General features: G+C 39.0%; 1 protein-coding gene across 7 annotated transcripts in view; it reads left to right on the forward strand.

Moving 5' to 3' along the window:
* ERBB4 (erb-b2 receptor tyrosine kinase 4) overlaps window positions 1–27,294 on the forward strand; it is a 1,263,146-nt gene that overhangs the window by 925,545 nt on the left and 310,307 nt on the right. For all 7 annotated transcript variants that reach the window (XM_051849160.2, XM_051849161.2, XM_051849158.2 and 4 more), the window contains one exon: window positions 20,968–21,100. In XM_051849160.2, the coding sequence (XP_051705120.1) occupies window positions 20,968–21,100 (133 nt within the window). The remainder of the gene's footprint in view (window positions 1–20,967; window positions 21,101–27,294) is intronic.

Here is a 27,294-nt window from a genome sequence, read left to right on the forward strand (position 1 = left end):
ACCAGTTACTTGTGACATCACTACTGGATCCTAGGATTTTTTTTTTATTTAATGAGCATAAATTTCCAAAGTACATCTTATGGATTACAATAGCTTCCTCCCCCCCCCCAGTAACTTCCCTCCCACCCACAATGCTCCCCTCTCCCACTCCCTTTCCCCTTCCCTTCACATCAAGATTAATTTTCAATTATCTTTATATATAGAAGATCAATTTAGCATATATTAAGTAAAGATTTCCACATTTTGCTCCCACACAGAAACACAAAGTATAAAATACTATTTGAGTACTAATTATAGCATTAATTAAACACCTAAGAGTAATTGTGTATTAATTACAGAGTTCAACCAATAGTTTTAAGTAGAATATACAATGCAACTTTTGTATTGTTGTGGCTTCCCCCCACAACCTCCTTCCCTCCCGTGGTCCTCCCCTCTCCCACTCCCTCTCACATCCCACACTTCATCACGTTTCATTTTCAATTACCTTCATATACTGAAGATCAACTTAGTATATACTAAGCAGGTATTTCAACAGGCTGCACTCACACAACCGAACCAGGTATAGGGTATTGTTCGACTAGTAGTGTTGTTTTTGAGTTTCATAGTTAAACACATTAAGGACAGAGATCCTACATGGGGAGCATAAACCCAGTGACTCCCGTTGTGGATTTAACAATTGGCACTCTTATTTATGATGTCAGCAATCACCCGAGACTCTTGCTATGAGCTGTCTAGGCTATGGAAGCCCCTTGAGTTCACCAACTCTGAATTTGTTTAGTCAAGGCCATATCACAGTGGAGGTTCCTTCCTCCCTTCAGAGAAAGGCGCCTCTCTCCTTGATGGCCTGATCCTTCTGCTGGGGTCTTGTTCACCAGGATCTTTCATTTAGATTTTTTTTTTTTTTTTTTTTTTTTTTTTTTTTTTTTTTTTGCCACCGTGTCATGGCTTTCCATGCCTGTGAGACTCTCATGGACCTTTTAGTCAGATCCGAATGTCCCAAGGGTTCATTCTGAGGCAGGAGTGCTGTTTTGGGCGTTTGCCATTCTATGAATCTGCTGTGTGTCCTGCTTCCCCCACAGGATCATTCTCTCCCTTTTGATTCTATCCTTCATTATTTGCTTACACTGGTCTTATTTGTGTAATCTCTTCGACACTTGCCCTATCTTTTTGAACGATTGTGTATTTATACTTATCACTTTTTTTAACTTTTATTTAATGAATATAAATTTCCAAAGTACAGCTTATGGATTACAATGGCTTCCCCCCCATAACGCCCCTCCCACCCGCAACCCTCCCCTCTCCCACTCCCTTTCCCCTTCCATTCACATAAAAATTCATTTTCGATTCTCTTTATCTACAGAAGATCAGTTTAGCATACATTAAGTAAAGATTTCAACAGTTTGCTCCCACACAAACATAAAGTGAAAAATAATAGGTGATTTTTTAAATGATGATGAAATCAGATCAGACCTATTGTCATGTTTAATCCCAGTGAGAGTCAAGTTAGAAATTGATAATTTCTTCTTCTTCTTCTTCTTTTTTTTTTTTTACAGAAGATCAGTTTAGTATACATTAAGTAAAGCTTTCAACAGTTTGCACCCCCATAAAAACACATAGTGAAAAATACTGTTTGAGTACTAGTTATAGCATTAAGTCTCAATGTACAGCACGCTAAGGACAGAGATCCTACATGAGGAGTAAGTGCACAGGGACTCCTGTTGTTGACTTTACAAATTGACACTCTTGTTTATGGCCTCATTAATCTCCCCATGCTCCAGTCATGAGTTTCCAAGGCTATGGAAGCCCCTTGAGTTCTCTGACTCTTATCTTGTTTAGACAAGGTCATAGTCAAAGTGGAGGTTTTCTCCTCCCTTCAGAGAAAGGTACCTCCTTCTTTGAAGACCTGTTCTTTCCACTGGGATCTCACTCACAGAGATCTTTCATTTAGGTTTGTTGCTTTTTTTTTTTTTTTTTTTTGCCAGAGTGTCTTGGCTTTCCATGCCTGAAATACTCTCATGGGCTTTTCAGCCAGATCCGAATGCCTTTAGGGCTGATTCTGAGGCCAGAGTGCTGTTTAGGACATCTGCCATTCTATGAGTCTGCTGAGTATCTCGCTTCCCATGTTGGATCACTCTCCCCTTTATTTATTCTATCAGTTAGTATTAGCAGGTACTAGACTTGTTTATGTGCTCCCTTTGACTCTTAATCCTTTCATTATGATCAATTGTGAACTGAAATTGATCACTTGGACTGGTGAGATGGCATTGGTACATGCCACCTTGATGGGATTAAATTGGAGTCCCCTGGTATGTTTCCAACTCTACCATTTGGGGCAAGTCAGCCTGAGCATGTCCCAAATTGTACATCTCTTCCCTCTCTTATTCCCACTCTTATGTTTAACAGGGATCACATTTCAGTTAAATTTCAACACTTAAGAATAACTGTGTATTAATTACAGAATTAAACCAGTCATATTAAGTAGAGTAGACAAAAAAAAAAAAAACTACTAAGAGGGATAATGTATTAAGTTGTTCATTAACATTCAGGGCTATGCTGATCAAGTCACCGTTTCTCATAGTGTCCATTTCACTCCAACAGGTTTCCTTTTTGGTGTTCAGTCAGTTGTCACCAATCAGGAAGAACATATGGTATTTGTCCCTTTGACTGGCTTATTTCACTCAGCATGATGTGTTCCAGATTCCTCCATTTTGTTGCAAATGACTGGATTTCATTGTTTCTTACTGCGGTATAGTATTCTAAACAGTACATATCCCATAATTTCTTTATCCAGTCTACCGTTGATGGGCATTTAGGTTGGTTCCAGGTCTTGGCTATTGTGAATTGTGCTGAAATAAACATTAGGGTGCAGACAGCTTTTTTGTTTGCCAATTTAAATTCCTTTGGGTAAATCCCAAGGAGTGGGATGGCTGGGTCGAACGGTAGGGTTATATTCAGGTTTCTGAGGAATCTCCAGAATGACTTCCATAGTGGCTTGACCAGTTTGCATTCCCACCAACAGTGGGTTAGTGTCCCTTTTTCCCCACATCCTCGCCAGCATCTGTTGTTGGTAGATTTCTGTATGTGAGCCATTCTAACTGGGGTGAGGCGAAACCTCATTGTGGTTTTGATTTGCATTTCCCTGATTGCTAGTGACCTTGAACGTTTTTTCATGTGCCTGTTGGCCATTTGGATTTCCTCTTCTGAAAAAGGTCTATTGAGGTCCTTGGCCCATCTCTTAAGTGGGTTGTTGGTTTTGTTTTTGTGGAGTTTCTTGATCTCTTTGTAGATTCTGGTTATTAACCCTTTATCTGTTGCATAATTTGCAAATATTTTTTCCCATTCTGTCGGTTGTCTCTTCACTCTCCTGACTGTTTCTTTTGCAGTACAGAAACTTCTCAATTTGATGCAATCCCAATAGTTGATTTTGGCTTTGACTGCCTGTGCCTCCCGGGTCTTTTCCAGAAATTCTTTGCCTGTGCCAATATCTTGAAGGGTTTCTCCAATGTTCTCTAATAACTTGATGGTGTCAGGTCGTAGATTTAGGTCTTTAATCCACGTTGAGTGGATTTTTGTGTAAGGTGTAAGGTAGGGTCTTGCTTCATGCTTCTGCACGTGGAAATCCAGTTTTCCCAGCACCATTTATTGAATAGACTGTCCTTGCTCCAGGAATTGGTTTTAGATCCTTGATCAAATATGAGTTGGCTGTAGATGTTTGGGTTGATTTCTGGTGTTTCAATTCTGTTCCATTGGTCTATCCATCTGTTTCTGTACCAGTACCATGCTGTTTTGATTACAACTGCCCTGTAGTATGTCCTGAATTCTGGTATTGTGATGCCTCCAGCTTTCTTTTGTTGTACAAGATTGCTTTAGCTACTTGAGGTCTCTTGTGCCTCCATATGAATTTCAGCATCATTTTTTTCTAGATCTGAGAAGAATGTCTTTGGTATCTTGATTGGGATTGCATTGAATCTATAAATTACTTTTGGGAGAATGGACATTTTGATGATATTTATTCTTCCAATCCATGAGCATGGAAGATTTTTCCATTTCTTGGTATCCTCTTCTGTTTCTTTCTTTAAGATTTTGTAATTTTCATTGTAGAGATCTTTAACGTCCTTGGTTAAGTTTATTCCAAGGTATTTGATTGTTTTTGTAACTATTGTAAATGGGATTGATCTTAGCAGTTCTTTCTCAGCCGTGGTATTGCCTGTGTATGCAAAGGCTGTTGATTTTTGTGCATTGATTTTATATCCTGCCACTTTGCCAAACTCCTCTATGAGTTCCAATAGTCTCTTAGTAGAGTTCTTTGGATCCCCTAAGTAAAGAATCATATCGTCTGCAAAGAGGGATAGTTTGACTTCTTCCTTCTCAATTTGTATTCCTTTAATTTCTTTTTCTTGTCTGATGGCTCTGGCTAAAACTTCCAGAACTATGTTAAATAGAAGTGGTGAGAGTGGGCATCCCTGTCTGGTGCCAGATCTCAGTGGAAATGCTTCCAACTTTTCCCCATTCAATAGGATGCTGGCTGTGGGCTTTTCATAAATTGCTTTGATTATATTGAGGAATGTTCCTTCTATGCCCAATTTGCTTAGAGTTTTCATCATGAAAGGGTGTTGAATCTTATCGAATGCTTTCTCTGCATCAATTGAGATAATCATATGGTTTTTCTTCTGCAGTCTGTTAATATGGTGTGCTGTTTCCTTGTTGATCTTCTGTCTGGATGATCTATCTATTTCTGAGAGTGGAGTATTGAAGTCCCCCAGTACTATTGTATTGGAATCTAAGTCTCCCTTTAAGTCCCTGAACATATCTTTTAAATAGACCGGTGCCCTGTAATTAGGTGCATATACATTTATAATAGTTACATCTTCCTGTTGAATTGAACCCTTAATCATTATATAGTGTCCCTCTTTGTCTCTCTTAACAGTTTTTGTATTAAAGTTTATTTTGTCTGATATTAATATGGCTACACCTGCTTTTTTTTGGTTTTTGTTGGCATGGAATATCTTTTTCCAACCTTTCACTTTCAGACTGCATGCATCTTTGTTAGAGAGATGTGTTTCTTGTAAGCAGCAAATAGTTGGGTGTTGTTCCTTAAGCCAGTCAGCCAGCCTGTGTCTTTTAACTGGACAGTTCAGGCCATTCACGTTTAATGTGACTATTGATACATAGAGACTTTGCCCTGCCATTTTCCCGGAGATATTTTCTAGTATATGCTTTGAGCTTCCCATGCTCTTTTACTGGTAGGTGTTCTTCCTTTACCTTCTTTCATATTGATGGCCGTGTTTCTGTGTTTCTGAGTGTAGCACATCTTTAAGTATCTTTTGCAGGGCCGGACGAGTGGCCACAAAGTCTTTCAATTTCTGTTTGCTATGAAAGGTCTTTATTTCACCTTCATTCACAAAAGAGAGGATATTAGCAGGATATAATATTCTGGGCTGGCAATTTTTCTCTCTTAGCACCTGTGCTATATCTCGCCATTCCCTCCTAACTTGTAGGGTTTCTGATGAGAAGTCTGCTGTGAGTCTGATTAGAGATCCTCTGAGAGTAATCTGACATTTCTTTCTTGCACATTTTAGGATCTTTTCTTTATATTTCACTGTGGTGAGTTTAATTACAACGTGTCGTGGTGAGGATCTCTTTTGGTCATGTTTGCTGGGGGTTCTATGAGCTTCCTGTACTAGGATTTCTCTGTCCTTCTCCAAACCTGGGAAATTTTCTGCTAATATCTCACTAAAATGCCTTCTAATCCTTTCTCTCTCTCCATGCCTTCAGGAACTCCTAGAACCCGAATGTTGTTTTTTTTAATAGTATCCTGTAGATTCCCAACAATATGTTTTAGATTTCTGATTTCCTCTTCTTTTCTTTGGTCTGACTGTATCCTTTCCTGTTCTCTGTCTTCCAAGTCCGATATTCTCTCTTCTGCTTCACCCATTCTGTTTTTAAGGCTCTCTAGTGTGTTTGTCATTTGATCTATTGAATTCTTCACTTCATTTTGATTTCTCTTCACTATCACACTTTCCTGCTCTACTAGTTTCTGCGTTTCATTTTGATTCTTCCTTAAAATTTCATTTTCACGAGAGAGATTCTCAATCCTGTCCAATAAGGATTTCTGTACTTCAAGGATTTGCTTTTGAAAACTTCTACATGTTCTTATCATAAATTTTTTGAAATCCGTATCTTGCATTTCTTCTATCTCATCATCTTCATAATCTTGGCTTGGGGTGTTTTGTTTATTTGGAGGCATCATAATGTCATCGTTGATCTTGTTCCCTCGATTTCTGTGTTTGTTGCTTGGCATGGTTAATTCTGTTTCCCTCACTGTGAGGGTTTTTTTTTTTTTTTTTTTTAATTATACTATGTCCGTGTTAAGTGTACTGCCTGCTGATGGAGGAGCCTTGGAGGCTTGAGATGGGTGTGGCCTGAGAGCTCTGCTTGGTTCTTCAGGGTTACAGGTTTGCAAAGGTGATACCCTCAGGTTATGCATGGTAAATCTCTCTTTATTTATTTATTTATTCATTTATTTTATTTTATTTTATTTTATTTTATTTTATTTTATTTTTTGTTCAGGAGGTAAGTAATACTGCACAGCTGAGCAGAATGGATGGTATTTAGCTTCCTCTGGCTTCTACCCAAAGAGTCTGTGCAGGCTCAGTTTCTCCTGCGGACTCCCACTGGGTTGCCTAGGCTACTGAATTGTAGTCTTAACTCTCCCGTTTTATTATGTATATCCTAGCTCTTTGTCTCTTGCTTGCCTTTGCAAGGTTGGCGGAGGAGAGTGGAACTTGTCTGTACGAGTATGCCCCCACCTATTTATTTATTTATTTATTTGTTTATTTTTCCTTCTCTCCTGTAGTCTGTTGGACTTTCCCGCTTCAAAACCCGTATCCCTCTAAAATTCTGTCCACCGTTTCCCTGCCAATGTCTCCGGTTACTGAGCTCACCTCCGCTTCCAGCGCCAATGTGTGGACTCGGAGCCCTGGGTGTCTCTCCTCTCCCCGCTGGTGTCTTTGTCACATAGACTCCCCTTCCCGCACTGGCGCTCAGATTCTGCGGCTCCCGCGGTTTGGCTTCCGCGTGGTGGGCGACCCTGCTCTCCCAGTAGGTCCTTTGAGTCACAGCAAATAGCTCTGGAAGAGTTTCCTCTGCAATTTTTTGCTGATCCTTTTTCTGAGGCTACCGTAACTCCGCTTTTATTAAACTAATTTTTCCCGGACTATCGGTGCGCACCCTCATTATTCCGCCATCTTTGCTCCGCACCCTATACTTATCACTTTACCAAGTGTGCTGGCATTGGTACCTGCCTCCTTGGTAAGGTTCAGTTGAAATCCCCTGGCACATTTCTAGTTCCACCATTGGAGGTATGTCTGAGTGAGTATGTGCCATCCCATATATCTCCTCTCTCTCTTATTCCCACTCCTATGTTTCACAGAGATCAATTTTCTGTTAATTTTTAAATGCTTAAGAATGGTGTGCATTGATTGCAGAGTTCAACCAGTGCTCTTGTGTAGAGCAAACCGAGCAACAACAACAACAACACCAACAACAACAAAAATACTAAAGGAATAAAATAGTAAGTTGTTCCTCAACAGTCTAGACAAGGGTTCCTCATGTCATTGTCTCTCACAGTGTCCATTTCACTTTAATGGGTATCATTTTAGGTGCTCGTTTAGTTGCCATCGATCAGGGAGAACATGTGATATTTGTCCCTTTTGGACTGGCTTATTTCACTCAGCATGATGTTTTCCAGCTTCTTCTATTTTGTTGTAAATGCCCGGATTTCATTGTTTTTTTACTGCTCTATAGTATTCCATAGAGTACATATCCCATAGTTTCTTTATCCAGTCATCCACTGATGGACATTTAGGTTGATTCCATGTCTTAGCTATTGTGAACTGAGCTGCAACAAATATTGATGTGCAAATGGCTTTTTTCTCCCATTTAATTCCATTTGGGTATATTCCAAGGAGTGGGATGGCTGTGTCCTGTGGTAGTGCTATATTCAGGTTTCTGAGGATTCTCCAGACTGTCTTCCATAGTGGCTTTACCAGTTTGCATTCCCACCAACAGTGGATTAGTGTCCCTTTTTCTCCACATCCTCGCCAGCATCTATTGTTGGTTGATTTCTGTATGTAAGCCAATCTAACTGGAGTGAGGTGGAATCTCATTGTGGTTTTGATCTGCATTTCCCTGATGGCTAGGGATCCTGAGCATTTTTTCATGTGTCTGTTGGCCATTTGGATTTCCTCTTTTGAAAAATGTCTGTTGGCCGGCGCCGTGGCTCACTAGGCTAATCCTCCACCTTGCGGCGCCGGCACACCGAGTTCTAGTCCTGGTCTGGGCGCCGGATTCTGTCCTGGTTGCTCCTCTTCCAGGCCAGCTCTCTGCTGTGGCCCGGGAGTGCAGTGGAGGATGGCCCAAGTGCTTGGGCCCTGCACCCCATGGGAGACCAGGATAAGTACCTGGCTCCTGCCATCGGATCAGCGCAGTGCGCTGCCGTGCTGCGGCCATTGGAGAGTGAACCAACGGCAAAGGAAGACCTTTATCTCTCTGTCTCTCTCTCTCTCACTGTCCACTCTGCCTGTGCAAAAAAAAAAAACAACAACAAAAAAAAAAAAACAAAAAAAAAAACTGATTCTTACTAGAAGTCGGCTCTATCCATTACATATTTTCTTGGAGGGTGAACCAACGGCAAAAGGAAGACCTTTCTCTCTTTTTCTCTCTATCTCTGTCCACTCTGTCTGTCAAAAAAAAATGTCTGTTAAGATCCTTGGCCCATTTTTTTATTGGGTTGTTTGTTTTGATTCTGTGGTGTTTTTTGATCATTGTGTAGATTCTAGTTGTTAATCCTTTATCTGTTGTGTGGTTTGCGAATAATGTCTCCCATTCTGTTGGCTGCCTCTTTGCTTTCCTGTTTCCTTTGCTGTTAAGAAACTCTTCAATTTGAGGTAATCCTATTTGTTTATTTTATCTTTGATTACCCGTGCCTGTGGGATCTTCTCCAGGAATTCTTCGCCTATTCCGATATCTTGAAGGGTTTCCCCTATGCTCTCAATGAGTTTCATGGTGTCGTGGCACATCTCTAGTTCTTTGATCCATGTTGAGTGGATTTTTGTATAAGGTGTAAGGTAGGGGTCTTGCTTCATACTGTGACATGTGGACATCCAGTTTTCCCAGCACCATTTGTTGAAGAGGCTGTCCTTGTTCCAGGGGTTGGTTTTAGGTCCTTTGTCGAATAAGAGTTGGTTATAGATGTTTGGATTGATCTCCGGTGTTTCTATTCTGTTCCATTGGTCTATCCATCTGTTTTTGTACCAGTACTAGGCTGTTTTGATTATAACTACCCTGTAGTATGCCTTGAAGTCTGGAATTGTGATGCCTCTGGCCTTGTTTTTATTGTAAAGGATTGCTTTAGCTATTCTGGGTCTCCTGTTTCTCCATATGAATTTCAGCATTGTTTTTTCTAGGTCTTTGAAGAATGACTTTGGTATTTTGATTGGTATTGCATTGAACTTGTAAATTGCTTTTGGGAGAATGGACATTTTGATGATATTGATTCTTCCAATCCATGAGCATGGCAGGTTTTTCCATTTTTTTGTGTCGTCTTCTATTTCTTTCTTTAGTGTTTTGTAATTTTCATCATAGAGGTCTTTGACCTCCTTGGTTAAATTTATTCCAAGGTACTTTATTGTTTTTGTGGCTATCGTGAATAGGATTGATCTTAGTAGTTCTTCCTCGGCCCTGGCATTATCTATGTATACAAAGGCTGTTGATTTCTGAGTGTTGACTTTGTATCCTGCTACTTTACCAAACTCTTCTATGAGTTCCAGTAGCCTCTTATAGGAGTTTATCGGGTTCCCTATATATAGTATCATGTCATCTGCAAATAGGGATAGTTTAACTTCCTCCTTTCCCATTTTTATCCCTTTAATTTCTTTTTCTTGCCTGATGGCTCTGGCTAACACTTCTATGACTATATTTAATAGCAATGGTGAGAGTGGGCATCCCTGTCTGGTGCCAGTTTTCAATGGAAATGCCTCCAACTTTTCCCCATTCAATATGATGCTGGCCTTTGGTTTATCATAGACTGCCTTAATTGTGTTGAGGAATGTTCCTTCTCAGCCCAGTTTGCTTAGGGTTTTCATCATGAAAGGGTGTTGTATTTTGTCAAAAGCTTTCTCTGCATCTATTGAGATAACCATATGATTTTTGTTTCTCAATTTATTAATGTGATGTATTACATTGATTGACTTTCAAATATTGAACCATCCCTGCATACCAGGGATAAATCCCACTTGGTCCGAGTGAATGATCTTTCTGATATGCAGTTGGATTCAGTTTGCCAGAATTTTGTTGAGTATTTTTGCAGATTTGGGTCTTCTCTCTCCTTTTTTTTTTGTTAGTTGGGCCAATGGTGTGTCGATTTTGTTTATTTTTTCAAAGAACCAGCTCCTGGTTTTGTTGATCTTTTGTATTTTTTTTTGTTTCAATTCTGTTTATTTATTCTCTCATCTTTAGTATTTCTTTCCTCCTTTTGGATTTGGGCTTGATTTGCTAGATCGTTGAGGTGCATGGAGAGTTCATTTGTTTGGTTCCTTTCCAGCTTCTTGATGTAGGCACCAATTGCTATAAACTTTCCTCTTAGCACTGCTTTTGCTGTGTCCCACAGGTTTTGATAGGTTGTGTTATTATTTTCATTTGTTTCTAGAAATCTTTTGATTTCTCTTTTAATTTCTTCGATGACCCACTGTTCATTTAGGATCATGTTGTCCATTCTCCATATATTTGCATATGGTGTAGAGATTCTTGGGTTGTTGATTTCGAGTTTCACTGCACTATGGTCTTAGAAGCTGCATGGTATAGTTTCAATTTTTTTTGAATTTGTTGAGGCTCCCTTTATGGCCTAGCATATGGTCAATCCTAGAGAATGTTCCATGTACTGGGGAGAAATATGTGAACTCTGTGTCTGTGGGGAGGAAGGTTCTGAAGATATCTGTTAGGTCTATTTGGTCTATGGTGTCAGTTAGCTCTGTTGTTTCCTTGTTGAATTTCTGTCTGGTTGATCTGTCCATTGGTGAGAGTGGGGTGTTGAAGTCCCCTGTTACTATTGTATTTGAGTCTATATCTCCCTTTAAATCCTTTAGTAATTCTTTCAGGTAGCCAGGCGCCCCATAATTAGGTGCGTATACATTTATAATCATAATGTCTTCCTGTTGGATAGATCCTTTAATCATTATATAGTGCCCTTCTCTGTCTCTTTTAATAGTTTTTATGTTAAAGTCTATTTTGTCTGATATTAGGATGGACACCCAAGCTGTTTTTTGATTTCTGTTAGCTTGGAGTATCTTTGTCCATCCTTTCACATTCAGTCTGCGTGCATCTTTGCTGATAAGGTGTGTCTCCTGAAGGCAGCATATAGATGGATTCTCTTTTTTGATCCAATCAGCTAGTCTATGTCTCTTTTGTAGTGGAATTAAGACCATTCACATTTAGTGTGATTACTGTTAAGTACTGTCTTTTCCCATTCATGTTTCCTGAAATGAGCTGTTTATTTATTTTGAACTTTGTGGTTACTCTACATTCGCTTTTTTTTTTGCAGTGAAGTTCTTGTTTTTGTATTTCTGTGTGCAGCACGTCTTTGAGCAAGTGTTGTAGGGTTGGACGCATGGATACAAATTCTTTCAGTTTCTGTTTGTCGTGGAAGATCTTTATTTCCCCTTCATTCATAAATGATAGCTTTGCAGGGTATAGTATTCTAGGTTGGCATTGTTTGTCTTTTAGAACTTGAAATATATCATGCCATTGTCTCCTTGCCTGTAGTGTTTGCGATGAGAAGTCTGGGGTGAGTCTGATTGACTTACCCCTGAATGTGATTTGTCACTTTTCTCTGGCACATTTTAGGATTTGTTCTTTGTGTGTCACTGAACTGAGTGTTGCCACAATGTGTTGTGGTGAATTTCTCTTCTGGTCTACTCTGTTCAGAGTCCTGGCTATCTGTTGTATTTGTGTGTTGTTATCCAGCTGCCTTTGTTTGAAGTTTTATGATATTATTTCATTGAAGATACCTTCCAATCCATTCTCTCTTTCCACCCCCTCAGGGACTCCTATTATCTGAACATTACACGTTTGATTGAATCTTGTAGGTCTCCAACCGTATTTTTTAATTTTTTAATTTCTTCTTCCTGCGTTTGAATTGACCGTATTATTTCTGGAAGTTTGTCTTCGAATTCTGATATTTGGTCTTCTATTTCATCTGTTCGATTTCCGAGGGATTCCACGGTGTTTTTTATATGGTCAATTGAGTTTTTCAGTTCTAGTATTTCATTCTGGCTTCTCTTTAGGATCTCTAGTCCTTGGGCTTGTTTTTCATTCAGCTCTTGACATTGTTTCTCATTATTTCTAAGTATTCTGATTATTAATTTTCAGAATTCTTTTTCTGGCATGGTTTCAACTTCTTCTTCTTCAGCCTCTGTTATGGTTGGTTTAGCCTGCTCCATTGGCAAGTTTATATGTTCTTCTATATTCTTATTGTGGGTTTTTGTTTTGTTTTTTGGCATTCCATCTGGGTGGTTTTTCAGGTTGATTTCCCTCTGCTATAGGCTTCTGTGAGTCTGTACCAATATCCAGTGTAAGCAGGCTGCTCTACACAGCCCGATCGCAGACAGACAGGATGGCTGCTCTCTGCCCACTGCAGCTCTGGATCCTGCCCTTTTTCCCCCACAGGCACTATTCAATTTTTTTTTTTCTTGTAACTTGATTAGAAGGGCGTCAGGGCTTTGAGCTGCCCCCACCTCGATGCCTGCCCCTGTGCAAGAAGTGTCCCGTCGCTCCGCTCCACATTTGGGCTCCGCCTCTGAAGGTTAGTGTCGAGGCAAAGACAGTTCTCCCTTAAGCCCGAATGTAAACAGACAAAATGGCTGCTTCCTGCCCGCTGCAGCTCCGAGGAGGCGCCAAGAGATACTGGCTTACTCAGTCTCTCAATTAGTACCCCTGAATCACACACTCTTTCTGCAGGTGCCACTCACTCTGTTCCATTTTCTATTTCTTCCCCCACTCAGTCGTGCGTGTCTCAGTGTCCGTCCCAGGGTGGGTTGGGGGAGGGGCGGCGGCGGCTGTTGCCTCAGTGCTGGGCGAGTGCCCCGTCTCACCTCGGCTTCCAGCGCTGGTGCGTACACACTCCTGCTGGTGTCCTGCGCCTCAGGCATCCGCGTCCTCCTCGCGTGTCCACCCTGTCTCCCCAGTTTCGGGAAGGGCTTCAAAACTACAAATTCTCACCCCTCTTTGAACCTTCCCTTCCCAGACCTTTGGTGTGCTCCCTCCCTATTCTGCCATCTTCCGCAATTCTGGATCCTAGGATTTTCATTAGCAAGAAACTCAACTAGGAGCTAGAACCAGCAATCAAACCCACATCCTTTGACATGGGTTGTGGATGTCTTAAATGCTAGGCTAAATGCTCACTCCCCAGATCATTCAACTTTTTAGGAGAAGAGTCTCCATATTATAAGAAACTATAGTGATAATGTTATACTTTAACAAGTCTTTATGAGAAAACCATAATTAAGCAATGAAGATAAACTTCATGAATTATATAAAATAATTAATATATATAAGAACATGGGTAGTCTAACTACACAGGAAAATATTCTGTCTCTGTTCCTTCACAGTAGAAATGTTTATCTTATTTAAAATAATCACTATAAAGTGAGAAAATTAAATAAAGTAGGAGGAATTATAATTTTCAGTAAAGTTTAGTGAATGGTTAACAGAGATTTTGAAGCATTTTAGAGAAATATTATATGAAAACGTTCTGCCTATAAACAAGAAATAGCAAGTAATCCCAGTTTGGATTGTTAAAAATATTTATAGATATTCTACATTGTCTGAAATAGAATAGGGTCAGATTTGCTCCCATTCATGAAATAGTTAAAAAAACAAAGTGTAGGAAATAGCAGTGTGCAATAGAATGGCGATAGATCATGAAAGAATGTGACTTCCCGAGACTAAGGAAATAAGTGTGGTGAACCTTATACCTTCTCTGATTATCTGTCTTGAGAAAAAAAAGTTTAGGCTCTTGATACGGTGGAGAGGAACACAGGGAAACACCCAAGGCATCCAGGTGAGCAGGCAGAGCTGGGAGTCCAGGGAGCTTAAGGAAGCAAGAGATCACAGGCCATACCAGAGGAAAGAGCAGCACAGACAGGCAATTGTATGACAAGAAATGCTAAAGGTAGGTGGGCACTTGGCCACACATTTCAGATGCCCACCTCTACATCAGACTACCTGGGCATGGGTCCCATCTCCAGCACCAGGTTCCAGCTTCCTGCTAACACAGACCCTGAGAGGGAGAGGGGTGACTGAAGTAAGTGGATATCTGCCACCCATGTGGAAGACCTGGATTGTTTCCCCAATTCCTAGCATCAACCTGGTCCAGTCCAAGCCATTGAAAGTATTTGAGGAGCAAATCATTGGATGGATGCTATGTTTTAGAAGGCGGTGGGGTAGGGAGAGTAGGTATCCTGTCTTTCTATATCTCAAATAAAAATAAGATTTCAACAAGGAATTAAAAGAAATCTTTTAGACAGGAAGATAATACCAGAGGAAATATGGACCAATACATAGAATAAAGAACATGAGAAATAGTAGCTCCATGTATAAATAAATAGAATGTTGTCATTGTTATTTAATCCTCTTTGAAAGATAATTCCATGCTTAAAGTGAAAGAAAAACAATGCACAGCAGGGTGGAAAGACAAAATTATGACAATAGCTCCTAAGTAAGAAATAGAGAAATAAAAGTATTGTAGCCCAAAGTTCTTACAATATGCATGAAGCAAGAGTATAACTTGAAATAAGGATTGCATTGAAGACCTGTAGTGGGATTTCTGCTTCTGGGAAGACTCAGGGGACATAATTTTACAATTCGTTATCTGAAGAATGACTAAAATCTCTGAACATTACATATAAGATTCTGAAAGGTGGAGTGAAGAGGTAGTCCATTTTGTGAAATTGGAACCCAAAGAACAACACAGATATAAGGTCCCTGAGTTTTATTTTTTGCTTCAGATATCAGATATGGAAGTGATAAACTGGCAACTCAGAAATACCAATAGGCTCAGATCAAAAAATCCCCAACAAAATACTGTTTTGTCTACCCCAAGGACCAGAAGGCTGCAGACTAGCAAGATGAAAACGTGTGAAAATCACTGCCTTACCCCAGATACACAGAAAACAAAACTGACCACAACTTCACCCATGGCAGCAATGGAGTGGATAGTGCAGACTGAAACTCAGCAGGCTGTGATGAGGAACCTTGTCCTCCTTACCAAGTGGTGTCAGAGCTAGGACTTTCACCTCCCTCAGGTGGCAGGAGACCAGGCAGACCTTGGTATACCTAGGCAGTGGAGACTGCGTTTCTGTATGCCTTTGAAATAAATGATCATTTCTACTTTGCCTGGTGGTTTTGGAAATTAGGAATCACATGTGAACAAGGAGTAACAAAGAGAAAACAGAAACTGAAAACTGTCTCTCTCAAGCATATGTATAGTAGCAAAAATCCTTAACAAAGTAGTGGCAAATAGCACTAAGGAATACACAAAAAGAATTATATGGCATAGACAAATAGTTTTATTTAAAGAATGTAAGACTGGCACAATATTTAAAAATCAAAAAATATAATACAATATATTAACAATCTGAAGAAGAAAAATCACATGACCGTATCAATTGGTACAGAAAAAAAAAAGCCTTTGAACAATCTGATAAACATTTCTATTCAACAATCTCAGAAAAATAGGAAGACAAGGAACTTTCTCAACTTGATAAAGACTATCTATAAAAAGTCTTAGAGCTAACATTATACGTAATGATGAAAGTCGAAATTCTTTCCCACTAAGCGGGAAAAAAAAAGGAAAGACTGTTCTCTCACTATTCATTGATAGTTCTAGTTGGCAAAATAAGACAATAAATAAAGAATTTAAAACATACAGATTTAAAAGGAAGAAATGAAACCATCTCTATATGAAGATGACATGATTGTAGAAAAATACACAAAGTAAATAAATGAATTTAAGACATAATAGGAAAAAAGATAAAATATAAAATTTGATTTTATCTAAACACTAGAAACTAACATATGAACAGAGAAATGAAAACTGTAACAAAATATATAATTATGGAAATTACAAAATATGGATGAAAGAATGTAAAGATCAAGATATATTTAGAAGCTTCCAATGTTCATGAATTAGAAGACTCAAAATCATGAAATTATCCATTCTGCCCAAATTGATAGGTTTGCAAAATAAAAGGCATTAAATGAAGAATTAATGTGCTTAATTTCGATATTTATTACATTGCTACAGTATTGACTGTGTCATGATGTGCAGTGATAAACATATAAATGAGTAAAGTAAGCAGAATAGAGAACCAAATTATTTCTTACAAAAGTATAAAAGAAATTTCCTAAAGGAAAGATTCAGAATTAGCGGTCCAATGCCTATTGGCCTTTTGGCTAAGATCAAGTTTAGAATTAATGATCCTGGAGCAAGTGGATATCCGTAGATCAAAAAGTGAACACTAATCTCAATCTTAAACCTTGTACAAACCTGTAAAAACAGATAATGAACTTAAATGTAAAATGTAAATCCATAGAAGTTTTAGAAAAAAAAAGTGCAATTATTTGGGATATAAGACTTGGCAAAGGGAACATATTTCATAACAGAAGAATTATCTATAAGAGAAAAAAACTGTTAAATTTGACTTAATATAATTTAAAAATATTTGCTCTAAAAATTTCCTAACAATAGAAAGTCAAAGCTATAGAATTGGAAAAAAGATTAAAATCACGTAGATTAGATATACATAGATAGATATGTAGGTACATAAATGATAGATGTCAAAAGAAAAATATAAAGAGATCAAAGCACTCAATAACAATCTAATCAAGATGGACAGAACCATTTCTCTGAAGAAGATATACAAATACAAAGAGACGGAGTCGGCACTGTGGCATAGTGGGTAAAGCAGCCGCTTGCAGTGCCAGCATCCCATATTGGTGCTGGTTTGAGTCCCCGCTGTTCCACTTCTTTTTTTTTTTTTTTTTTTTTTTTTTTTTTTTTTTTTTTTGACAGCCAGAGTGGACATTGAGAGAGACAGGTCTTCCTTTGCCATTGGTTCACCCTCCAATGGCCGACAGGCAGAGTGGACAGTGAGAGAGAGAGAGACAGAGAGAAAGGTCTTCCTTTGCCGTTGGTTCTTCCTCCAATGGCCGCCATGGCCGGTGCGCTGCGGCCGGCGCACTGCGCTGATCCGATGGCAGGAACCAGGTGCTTCTCCTGGTCTCCTATGGGGTGCAGGGCCCAAGCACTTGGGCCATCCTCCACTGCACTCCCTGGCCACAGCAGAGAGCTGGCCTGGAAGAGGGGCAACCAGGACAGAATCCGGCGCCCTCTCCGGGACTAGAACCCGTTGTGCCGGCGCCGCTAGGCGGAGGATTAGCCTAGTGAGCCGCGGCGCCGGCCCAGCTGCTCCACTTTTAATCCACCTCTCTGCTATGGCCTGGGAAAGCAACAAAGGATGGCCCAAGTCCTTGGCACCCGTGTGGGAGACCAGGAAGAAGCTCCTGGCTCCTGGCTCCTGGCTCCTGGCTTCAGATCAGTGCAGCTCTGGCCATTTCAGCCATCTGGGGAGTGAACCAGTGGATGGAAGACCTCTTTCTCTCTCTGCCTCTCCTTCTCTCTCTGTGTAACTTGACTTTCAAATAAATAAATAAATCTTTAAAAAAATATAAACAGGCACATTAAAAGATGCTCAAGGTTACTAGATATTTTACAAAAATTATAATTAAACACCTATCATTACAACTATCAGAATGGATAGTTTTTATTTTTTAAGAAATGAGAAAATAAAATTCTGGAGAACATATAGAGAGATGGAATAACTTAAACGTTGCTGGTCAGAATGTAAAATGGTATAAGAATTCTAAAGGAGGACAGTTTGTTACTTTTCTTGAAAAAAAAGAATAATTAATAAAATGCTATTACCATAATGACCCAGAAATTATACTTCTGCATATGTATTCAACAAAAGGAAAATATAGTTTTAATGATCTGTATTTACTTTAAATTTTACTGAATATGGGTGAAATGGTCATTTTTCCATTTAATTATTGTTTATAGCCATTATCTATATTCCCACTTAACAAAGGTCTTTTTTGCTTTATCTTGTTAAGCTTCTTATTTGGTGTAGTATTAAACCTTTTTATTGTAATGTAAATTTAAAATATGTTATTTCAAATACCTAAAAATAGGGGGTAGGAGGGATGGTAGGAGGGGGAGGGAGGAGATAGGGAGTGAGAGAGAAAGGAAATATCATTGTGTTTTTAGAATTGTTTTTACAAAGCACATTGAGTCTGTTAAAAACTAATTAAAATTTAAATTTAAAGATTAAAATATAAAATAATATTCACACAAGAATATGTTCACAACATCTTCAATGATTAGGGAATTACAAATCAAAGCCATAATCAGGATCCACCACATACCAACTAGGAACGCTTAAATTAAACCACTGACCATATCAAGTGTTGGCAATGGTGTGGTAATGCAACTCTCCAGTTATGTTCATTGCTGCTGGAAAAGTAAAATCGTGAAAATTTGAAAACCACATTCATAATTTCTTATCAAGTTAACGCTATACTTTCCATACTATCAAGCTATTCCACTGCTATCTATTTACCCAAGGGATATGAAAGTGTATGTCTATACAATGACTTGTTCACAGATGTTCAAGTTAGATTAATTAGAATAGCCAAAAATGGGAACTAATCTTATGTCTATAAATACGTGAATGGATTAAAAATGTGGAATATCATATATATATGTGTGTATATATTTTATATATATATATATATACACAGCAATAAAAATGAAGGAACAGTTAGTACACAGAGCACATGGATAAAGCTCCAAAAAGTATGCTGAATGAAAGAAACCATTAAAAAACACACACTGTACAATTGCGTTATATAAAATTCTAGGGAATGCAAACTAGTAGACAGTGAGTAATAGAAAACAGACCAATGGTTGTTTAAGGGGAGTGGAGTGGGAGAGTAGGCTTATGTAAGTGCCTAAGGAATCTTCAGGAGGTAATGGATATGTTTATTATCTTGATTGTGGATGTGGCTTGTGATTACATGCATATGCCAAAACGTATCAAGTTGTACATTTGAGCAGTATATTTTATGTCATGTATGCCTCAACAAAACTGCTTCACACACTCTTCCTAAGCAACACTGGGAGAGATTATTCAGTTACATAGGCATTTGTTGAAAGGCCTGAGTCTGCCTTGAGAAAACATTTTACACATTTTGACAGAGGAGCCTACTTACAGCCCCAGGGTAAAGGACAAAGAAAATATGAATGTGGAGGTCTATTTCCCTGTTGCAAAACTAGTCAGAATCACAGATGCAGGCAATTCACTCCCAAGCACATGAGAAAAGTTAACTTTCACAGACGTCACAAATAGAATCCTCTGCTCATATTACACTAACACATCCAGTGGTCTCCCACCCCACCCACAGATGCTCTTACCAGAAAATCTCACATACCAGAGTAGGTCAGTTGGTAACTAACAAGGAAATAAAGCTGATTTTGATGTTTTCATCTTGATAATTCTTAACATATTATACGTTGTGTTTCAGATGCCTGAAATCACTTTTCAGGTGCTGGAATAACATTTGAAGTCTTTGTAGAACTTCTCTTTCAATATCTAGTATCCTCACACCACAGTTGTATTAAGACATATAAATAATAATATACCAGGGAGCCCTGTTTGCATATAAATGTTGTGCAGTATAATCATGGAGTGAGATGATGAACCTTAAGTGCCAATTTTAAAACATGAACATCAAATTCTGTGTTACTTCTCCCATCAGCACAAAAACAGAGATAAGACTAAATACCATGCTTACTATTTTAATCTGTACCTTTTTTCTAAATAACCACTGTAACTTTTTGAATAATGTTTTTAAAACTTTTTTCTCCATGTACCAGCTTGACCCATATCCAGGTAGGCTTAGTCAGACTAAAGTAGAAAATCTGTAAAACAGTTGTACTTTATTTCTGTACCTCCTCTCCTGCCCTCTGTTGACTTCCAAATATTCTTTTTCTTTTTAAAGATTTATCTATATTTTTATTTGAAAGGCAGAGGCAACAGAGATTATCACGGGGGGAAAGAGAGGTTTTCCATCCACTGCTTCACTTCCTTAATGACCACAACCACCAGGTCAGGAACAGGCTGAACCCAGGAGTCAGGAACCCCATCCTTTTCTCCCACATGGAGTCAGGGGCCCGAGAAAGTATTTGGATCATCTTCTACTTATTTTCCCAGGCCTTTAACAGGGAGCTGGCTTGGAAGTGGGGCAGCTGGGACGTAGACTGGGACCTACATGGGATGCCAGCACTCAGGTGGCAGCTTTACCTGCTATGCCACAATACCAGTTGCCAACCCTCTTCTTTTTCATCCTTTTACTCTTTTCACACACACACACACACACACACACACACATATTTATCTTATTCTTTTTCTACTTGAAGCTCTCATATTGAATTGAAGCTAATGTAATGTGTTAGTGGAGCAAACTGTTGTCTTGGAAAAGATAACGCTTTGGCCCTTACCTTGGAAAACTATTACCTAACACTTCTCCTTATAGTTTTCATATTAGCAATTAGCTTTTGTTTAGTCTTATGGAAAATGTTGCATTACCATGTAAACAAAATGACTAGAACCTTGCCATAAGGAAAAAAGTTGGAGGTAGAGTGGGGTACAGTGACAGGGTAGGTAAACAAAGTTGTTTTGATACAGATATATTTCAAACAAATTCCTTCAGAAATAGCTTTACTCTGGAAGATTAAAAGTTTTGACACAATGTTTTCTTTTTTTTTCCCCCTGATTCTGGTGTATTTGGTAGCTGCTGAAGGAATGGTGTGCAACCACCTGTGTTCAAATGATGGCTGCTGGGGACCTGGGCCGGACCAGTGCCTGTCATGCCGCCGCTTTAGCAGAGGAAGGATCTGCATTGAGTCTTGTAACCTCTATGATGGGTAAGGCATCTTACAATGTTATATTTACCCTCTTAGCCGATCAGTTCAGATTTTAACAGTATAAAAAATGGTGAGTTTTCAGAATGTTTATGTAGGCCAGGATTTTTTAACAGCTATTATTACATAAAGGAGGCAACAAATAGAATTTTTGTGTGTGTGTGTGTTTTAGTTATTTATTTGACAGGTAGAGTTATAGACAGTGAGAGAGAGAGACAGAGAGAAAGGTCTTCCTTCCAAATGTTCACTCCCCAAATGGCCACCACAGCTGGTGCTGCGCCAATCCGAAGCCAGGAGCCAGGTGCTTCCTCCTGGTCTCCCATGCGGGTGCAGGGCCCAAGCACTTGGGCCATCCTCCACTGCACTCCCGGGCCACAGCAGAGAGCTGGACTGGAAGAGGGGCAACTGGGACTAGAATCTGGCACCCATATGGGATGCCGGCACCGCAGGCGGAGGATTAACCAAGTGAGCCATGGCGCCGGCCCCAAATAGAATTATTTTAAGGAGGAATAATTTTATTTGAAATAACAAGTCCTAATATATGTGTATATTAGCTATTATGTACATTTTAATAATTTTTAGTAAAATAGACAATTCCTAATATAGCAATGTATACTTAAGAAAACTAAAATATGTATTCTATTTTCTTTATGAAAGCAATTATTTTATGGAATCCTACCTCCCATATGTCCTGATGATCTGGATTTTTTTCTTTCATACTTTCCTATTAATTTTCATCTGGAGTTATTGGATAAATTTTAATTTTTCTATATACATCATACATCTATTATTGTTTTAGGGAAGCTCTTATTTATGTATCTTTGACAACTGCTTAGCACTATAAAATAACTACCTTTCTAATTTCTAGTTGAGGAGGTTTTTGAAAGTATTCTTTCACTTTCTGTATAACCTAAGCAATATTTTAAACCGAGTTTTTTAAATTCCCTCTGATACTACAACACATTGTAGTATCACATTGTCAGTAATAAAACCCACTGTTTATCTTTTGCATGCCATTTCATATACTCATAAAATCACTTTATCACAGCATAGCATTTTATGCTTAATACCTGTGTTTCATTAGTGGTATAATGCACTTTTTAGTGCTGTGCCCAAGTCAAGTTTTCTTATATTGTTCAATTGAAAGATTTTCAACATTTCTTTAAATGATGTTTCAAATTTCTTTATTTAATTTCTTCTGAAATCTCATAAATTGTACAATTTTTAAAACCTATTTATGATCTTTGATAATATTATAGTTTTGCATTTTACATCAAAATGACAAAATAATAATATTGATATGTCTCTTTTTAACATGATCAAAATTTCCTTCATGCAATTTGGGGAGGGGATTAAGTTTAAATTTTAACTATAAAATAAGTTAAGAATGTAATCATTTTTCAGAAAAATGTCAATGTGTAATTTTGTGAGGTACAATTGGCTTACAAATTTGATAATGAACAGTAAGTTATGATGTGCTGCTTGTCTCATTGTATTCTACTCATAGTTGTTCACATTTTTATAAGGATGTTTTCTGTACATAAAATCCTTAAGATCAAAATGTCCTTGTTTGTGTAGGAATTGATGCTGTAAACATTAAACTTAACAGACTTTGATTTCATTAGACAAATGTTACATTAAACATTTAGTGAATATATATGAGCAGTTCTAAAAAGAGAATGGATTCTAGAAACTACTTTTTCTAGCAGCATCAATGAGAACTGTTGCCATTAATAGTGAGAATCCTAAGTAAATGCTGGCTAAATTCACAACAGAAGAGGAGAAAGAATCAAGTCAAAACTAGAGCTCAGGGAGTCTGACTTTCATTCTGTTCGTTTTCAGAATAAAATTGTTTTTCTTTGGCAGGCTAGCTTTGAACTTCTTAGAATTACCAAATTCATAAATATGTGGTTATATTTACCTTTTTCTATCTCCATTTCTGTGAAACAGAGGAAATGTACTGTAGGAAAAATGTTAGTTTCCTAAGCAAACAGTGGTTACCTGACTGTTTTAACATTAAATTTAACATTTCACACATTTTCACCATTATATCAAATATGTTTTTCAATGCAATACTAAGGGAGTCCTAGAAAAATGAAAACATAGATAATTTGAAAGATAATAATTGAAAGTATCATGTAAAAGTCTTGTGTATCCACTGTTGGGTTCCTCACCTGAGGTTGTGTGGTACTGGCGTGTTTCTTTCCATATTGCCTGGTGGTAAAGGCAACATGTAAGGGAAAATGAATTCAAATCTTAACTTATCACTTAATGCTGAAGTTGTCAAACCTCAGACAAAAAACTTAGTAATTCTAAACTCAGTTTTTTTATATGAAAAATGGGAATGACAGTGGTATCAACTTTAAAAGATAGCTGTGTGGCCAGCGCCGCGGCTCACCAGGCTAATCCTCCACCTTGCGGCGCCGGCACAACGGGTTCTAGTCCTGGTCGGGGCACCGGATTCTGTCCCGGTTGCCCCTCTTCCAGGCCAGCTCTCTGCTGTGGCCCAGGAGTGCAGTGGAGGATGGCCCAAGTCTTTGGGCCCTGCACCCCATGGGAGACCAGGATAAGTACCTGGCTCCTGCCATCGGCAGTGCACTGGCCGCAGCACCGGCCGCGGTGGCCATTGATAAGTACCTGGCTCCTGCCATCGGCAGTGCACTGGCCGCAGCGCCGGCCGCGGTGGCCATTGGAGGGTGAACCAACGGCAAAGGAAGACCTTTCTCTCTGTCTCTCTCTCTCACTGTCCACTCTGCCTGTCAAAAAAAAAAAAAAAAAAAAAAAAAAGATAGTTGTGATTATCCTATGAGAAAATGCATAGTAAGCTCTTGTTAGAGTTCCTACCATGAATATTGTGATCATTATTTTCTTTTATTTTTTTGGTCTATTAAACTGAGCTGATTAAATGGCTAAGTAGAATAGTTATCTTTAAAGCTACTGAAAGTAATCAGTACACATACACATGTACCAAAATCAAGGGAGCTTGTTTATATAAATAAGTTTGGCTATTAGTAGAGAATAAATCCTAAAAGGAGGACTTTTTGAAACAAAATCTTAAAAAAAAGGAGAAAATCAGGCAATTGCTGGCTGATTAGCATTCAAATCCAGGTCATAGAAGTCACTGTATTTCAGCAACTCTTAAATACAATACACAAGCAATCAAAATGAAAGAGAAAGGTAATTTTCAATGGAGCCTTAAAACTTTTCTTATCTGGCAACTCTTCTGAAACTTTTAAGACCAACAAAAAACATCAAAGAGAGTACTACTCTAAGATCTTCACAGGCATTTTTGCATTTAATAATTGCAAACTCTAAGTGAAAACTATTTTCCCTTTTACAGAGACTATTTAGAAAACTGAAGCTTAGAGAAGTTGAGGTATTTAAGGCCTATAATCTTAAGTGTTGGTTCTTGAATTTAAATTTAGGAAAGGCTAGATGTGAAATCACCTAGTATTAATCACAGGATTGGTAAAGATAAGGCACACATAGAAAAATATCACAGTAGAATAGATGAACAAAAGTCAGTAGGCAATACTCACACTCAATGGACTGATTTGTTGGGTCAGATCTCAGTAAAACAGGAAGTCTGGAAAAGTCATGTTGGAGACATGAGCGGACAGGGAAGAATAGAGCAATGAAGGAGACAGTGATTAAAGACGTAAATAATAAGTTACAGACTACAAAATGGATCTTCTCTGAAATCACAAAAGAAAGACAAAAGCCATAGTATTGAAAATATGTGGAAGAAAAGGCAATAGGTTTTCTCCATGACTTTTCATGACACAAGCAACCAGAACTGTATTAGTGAGCTTTGGTCACTTTAAGTAAATATGTGAGAGGAGCTTCTAAGAAAGGAAGGTTTGTTTGAGCTTACAGTTTTGGAGGCTCCCAGTCCAAGATTGGGTACTCTCACTAGTCTGGCATCTGATAAGGATGAAATGCCTGCAGAGGGTGGATCACATGGTGAGCCAGGAAGTAGTAGAGACTGGAAGCATTCTCTGCTTGTATAACCAGCCTTTTCACAAGACCTACTTTCTAAGAGCACACCTTCAATGACCCAAAAACCTTTCAGTAGGCCTACCTCCCAGATTCCATAATTAGATCAAGTGTTTATAATGTATTAACCATTAATATAAGACATTGGGGATTAAATATGTGCATGATATGGGGGAACCAAATCCTATTTAAACCATAGCATATGTCCTAAATCCCAAAACCTCATGCCTGCTCAGACATAATAGATACTTATTCTATCCAAAAAGTCCTAAAGTAAGGATAAACATTGTGGCCCAGTGATTTAGCTACCACTAGGGATACCTACAACCGTATTAGAGTGCCTGATTTTAGTCCTGGCTACTCTGTGCTTTCTATTCAGCTTCTTAATGTGCCTTGGAGGCAGTAGATGATGCTCAGATACTTGGGCCCCTCCACCCATAGAGGTAACCAGGATGGAGTTCCTAGTTCCTGGCTTTGGGTTGGCCTAGCCCTAATTGTTCTGGGCACTTAGAAAATGAATCAAAAGATACCATCCCCATCTCTTCACTTTTCCTTTAAAAAAAAAAAAAAAGTCCGAAGATCTGAACTCAGTCCAACAATTATCCAAAATTCCACGATCCACAGTCTTGTCTTAGCCTGAGGGCAAACTCCCTTAGCTGTGAACCTGCACAGTCCAAACAAAAGTTACCTGCCTCCAAGACACAAAGACATGCACAGGTCATTAATTTCTCTTTCAAAAAAAGGAACGCATGGAAATAGCAAGGATAACTGGGCCAAATCAAGACAGAAAGTCAACAGGGCAAACATTAAATACTAATGTTCCATGTCTAGGGAATCCCTAAGGATTCCAACACTGTGTTGGGGACTGGGCTCTCAATGGCTTGGGCAGCCTTACCCCTGTGGCTTTGTGAGTTACAACTCATGCTGCAGTTCTCATAGGTTTTATCTCATCCTTGCAGATCCACTAGAAATTGCCCTGGTCGGGCTATGAAGCAGCTCCACCCTCACCCTTCCACTTAACATTGCCCTAGTGAATACTCTTTGCAATGATTCTACTCCTGTGACCAATCTCTGGGCTCCTAGGTTGTCTGGAACATCCTTTATAGTATAGGTGGAGGCCTCCATGTCTCCATGTCTTTTTGATCTTTGCCCACATGGCTACTCTTAGGAGACTGCAGAGTGATGATGGTGATATTCTCAGTCTTTTCTTGCACACTGCTCATAGTTTTCCTCAGTGGGTACTTCACATTGCTGGCGCTTCTACTTTTCTGAGGTCTCTTCTGCAGCTCCATTCTCAAAACTCCATTGGGCATTGTTCCATGCAGAGGCTCCAACCCTGCTGCACAACTCTTTCTGGTCCTGCAAGCTTTCCTTTGAAATCTCAGTGATGCTGCCTCAAGGTATGAGCCCATACCTCCTGTATTCTATGTGTCTTCAAAATCAGCATTACTTGGACAACGCCAAGGTCTGCCGCAACAGGAGCCCTGCCTAGACTGGCAAACCCAAATCTGGAGCTAATCCCGGGTGAGCAGTTTTCTTGGGGGCTACTTTCCAAAAGGATTTTTCCTTGTAAATCTTTAAACAAATTTTTACTCCTAGATCTCTGATGGGATTGTGATGGAATGGACTGCCTGAAGATCTCTAAAATGTCTTTCTCCCATTAGGGGTCTTTTTTGCATGTACCATTAGTACATGGCTTGCATTTCTTTGCATTAATCTTATTAGTAGACATTTTCGCCATCTCACTTTCCTTTCCCAAACGCGCTTGTTCTTTCTTACTTCCATGCTAGAAGGAGAATGTTCCTGATTTTTCCACTCTTCTCCACTTTGTTCCCGATTTTCATTGTGGCACAGCCAATAGCACCTGAGATACAGCCTGAAGACTTCCCTGCCTTGAAATCTCCACCAGACTACTCCGTTGTTTTTAAAATCAGCTTCCCAAAAGGTCTCAGGACATGGACACAAACAACCCAGCTTCTTTGTCACCGTGTAACAAGGATTCCCTTTAGTCTAATTCCCAGCAGAATTTTTATTCTCATCTGAGACTCGTCAGCATGGCCCTTCCTGTCTGCATTTCCACCAGCACTCTGACAAGACTTCAGAATTGCCTGAACTACTCTGCTTGCAGCATTCAAATCTCTCTCTAGCCTGATCCTTCAAACTCTTCTAACCTTTTCCTGAAAATAAATTCTAAAGGCTCT

The sequence above is a fragment of the Oryctolagus cuniculus genome, chromosome 3 (genome assembly GCF_964237555.1).
Source record: "Oryctolagus cuniculus chromosome 3, mOryCun1.1, whole genome shotgun sequence".
Classification (NCBI taxonomy): Eukaryota; Metazoa; Chordata; class Mammalia; order Lagomorpha; family Leporidae; genus Oryctolagus; species Oryctolagus cuniculus.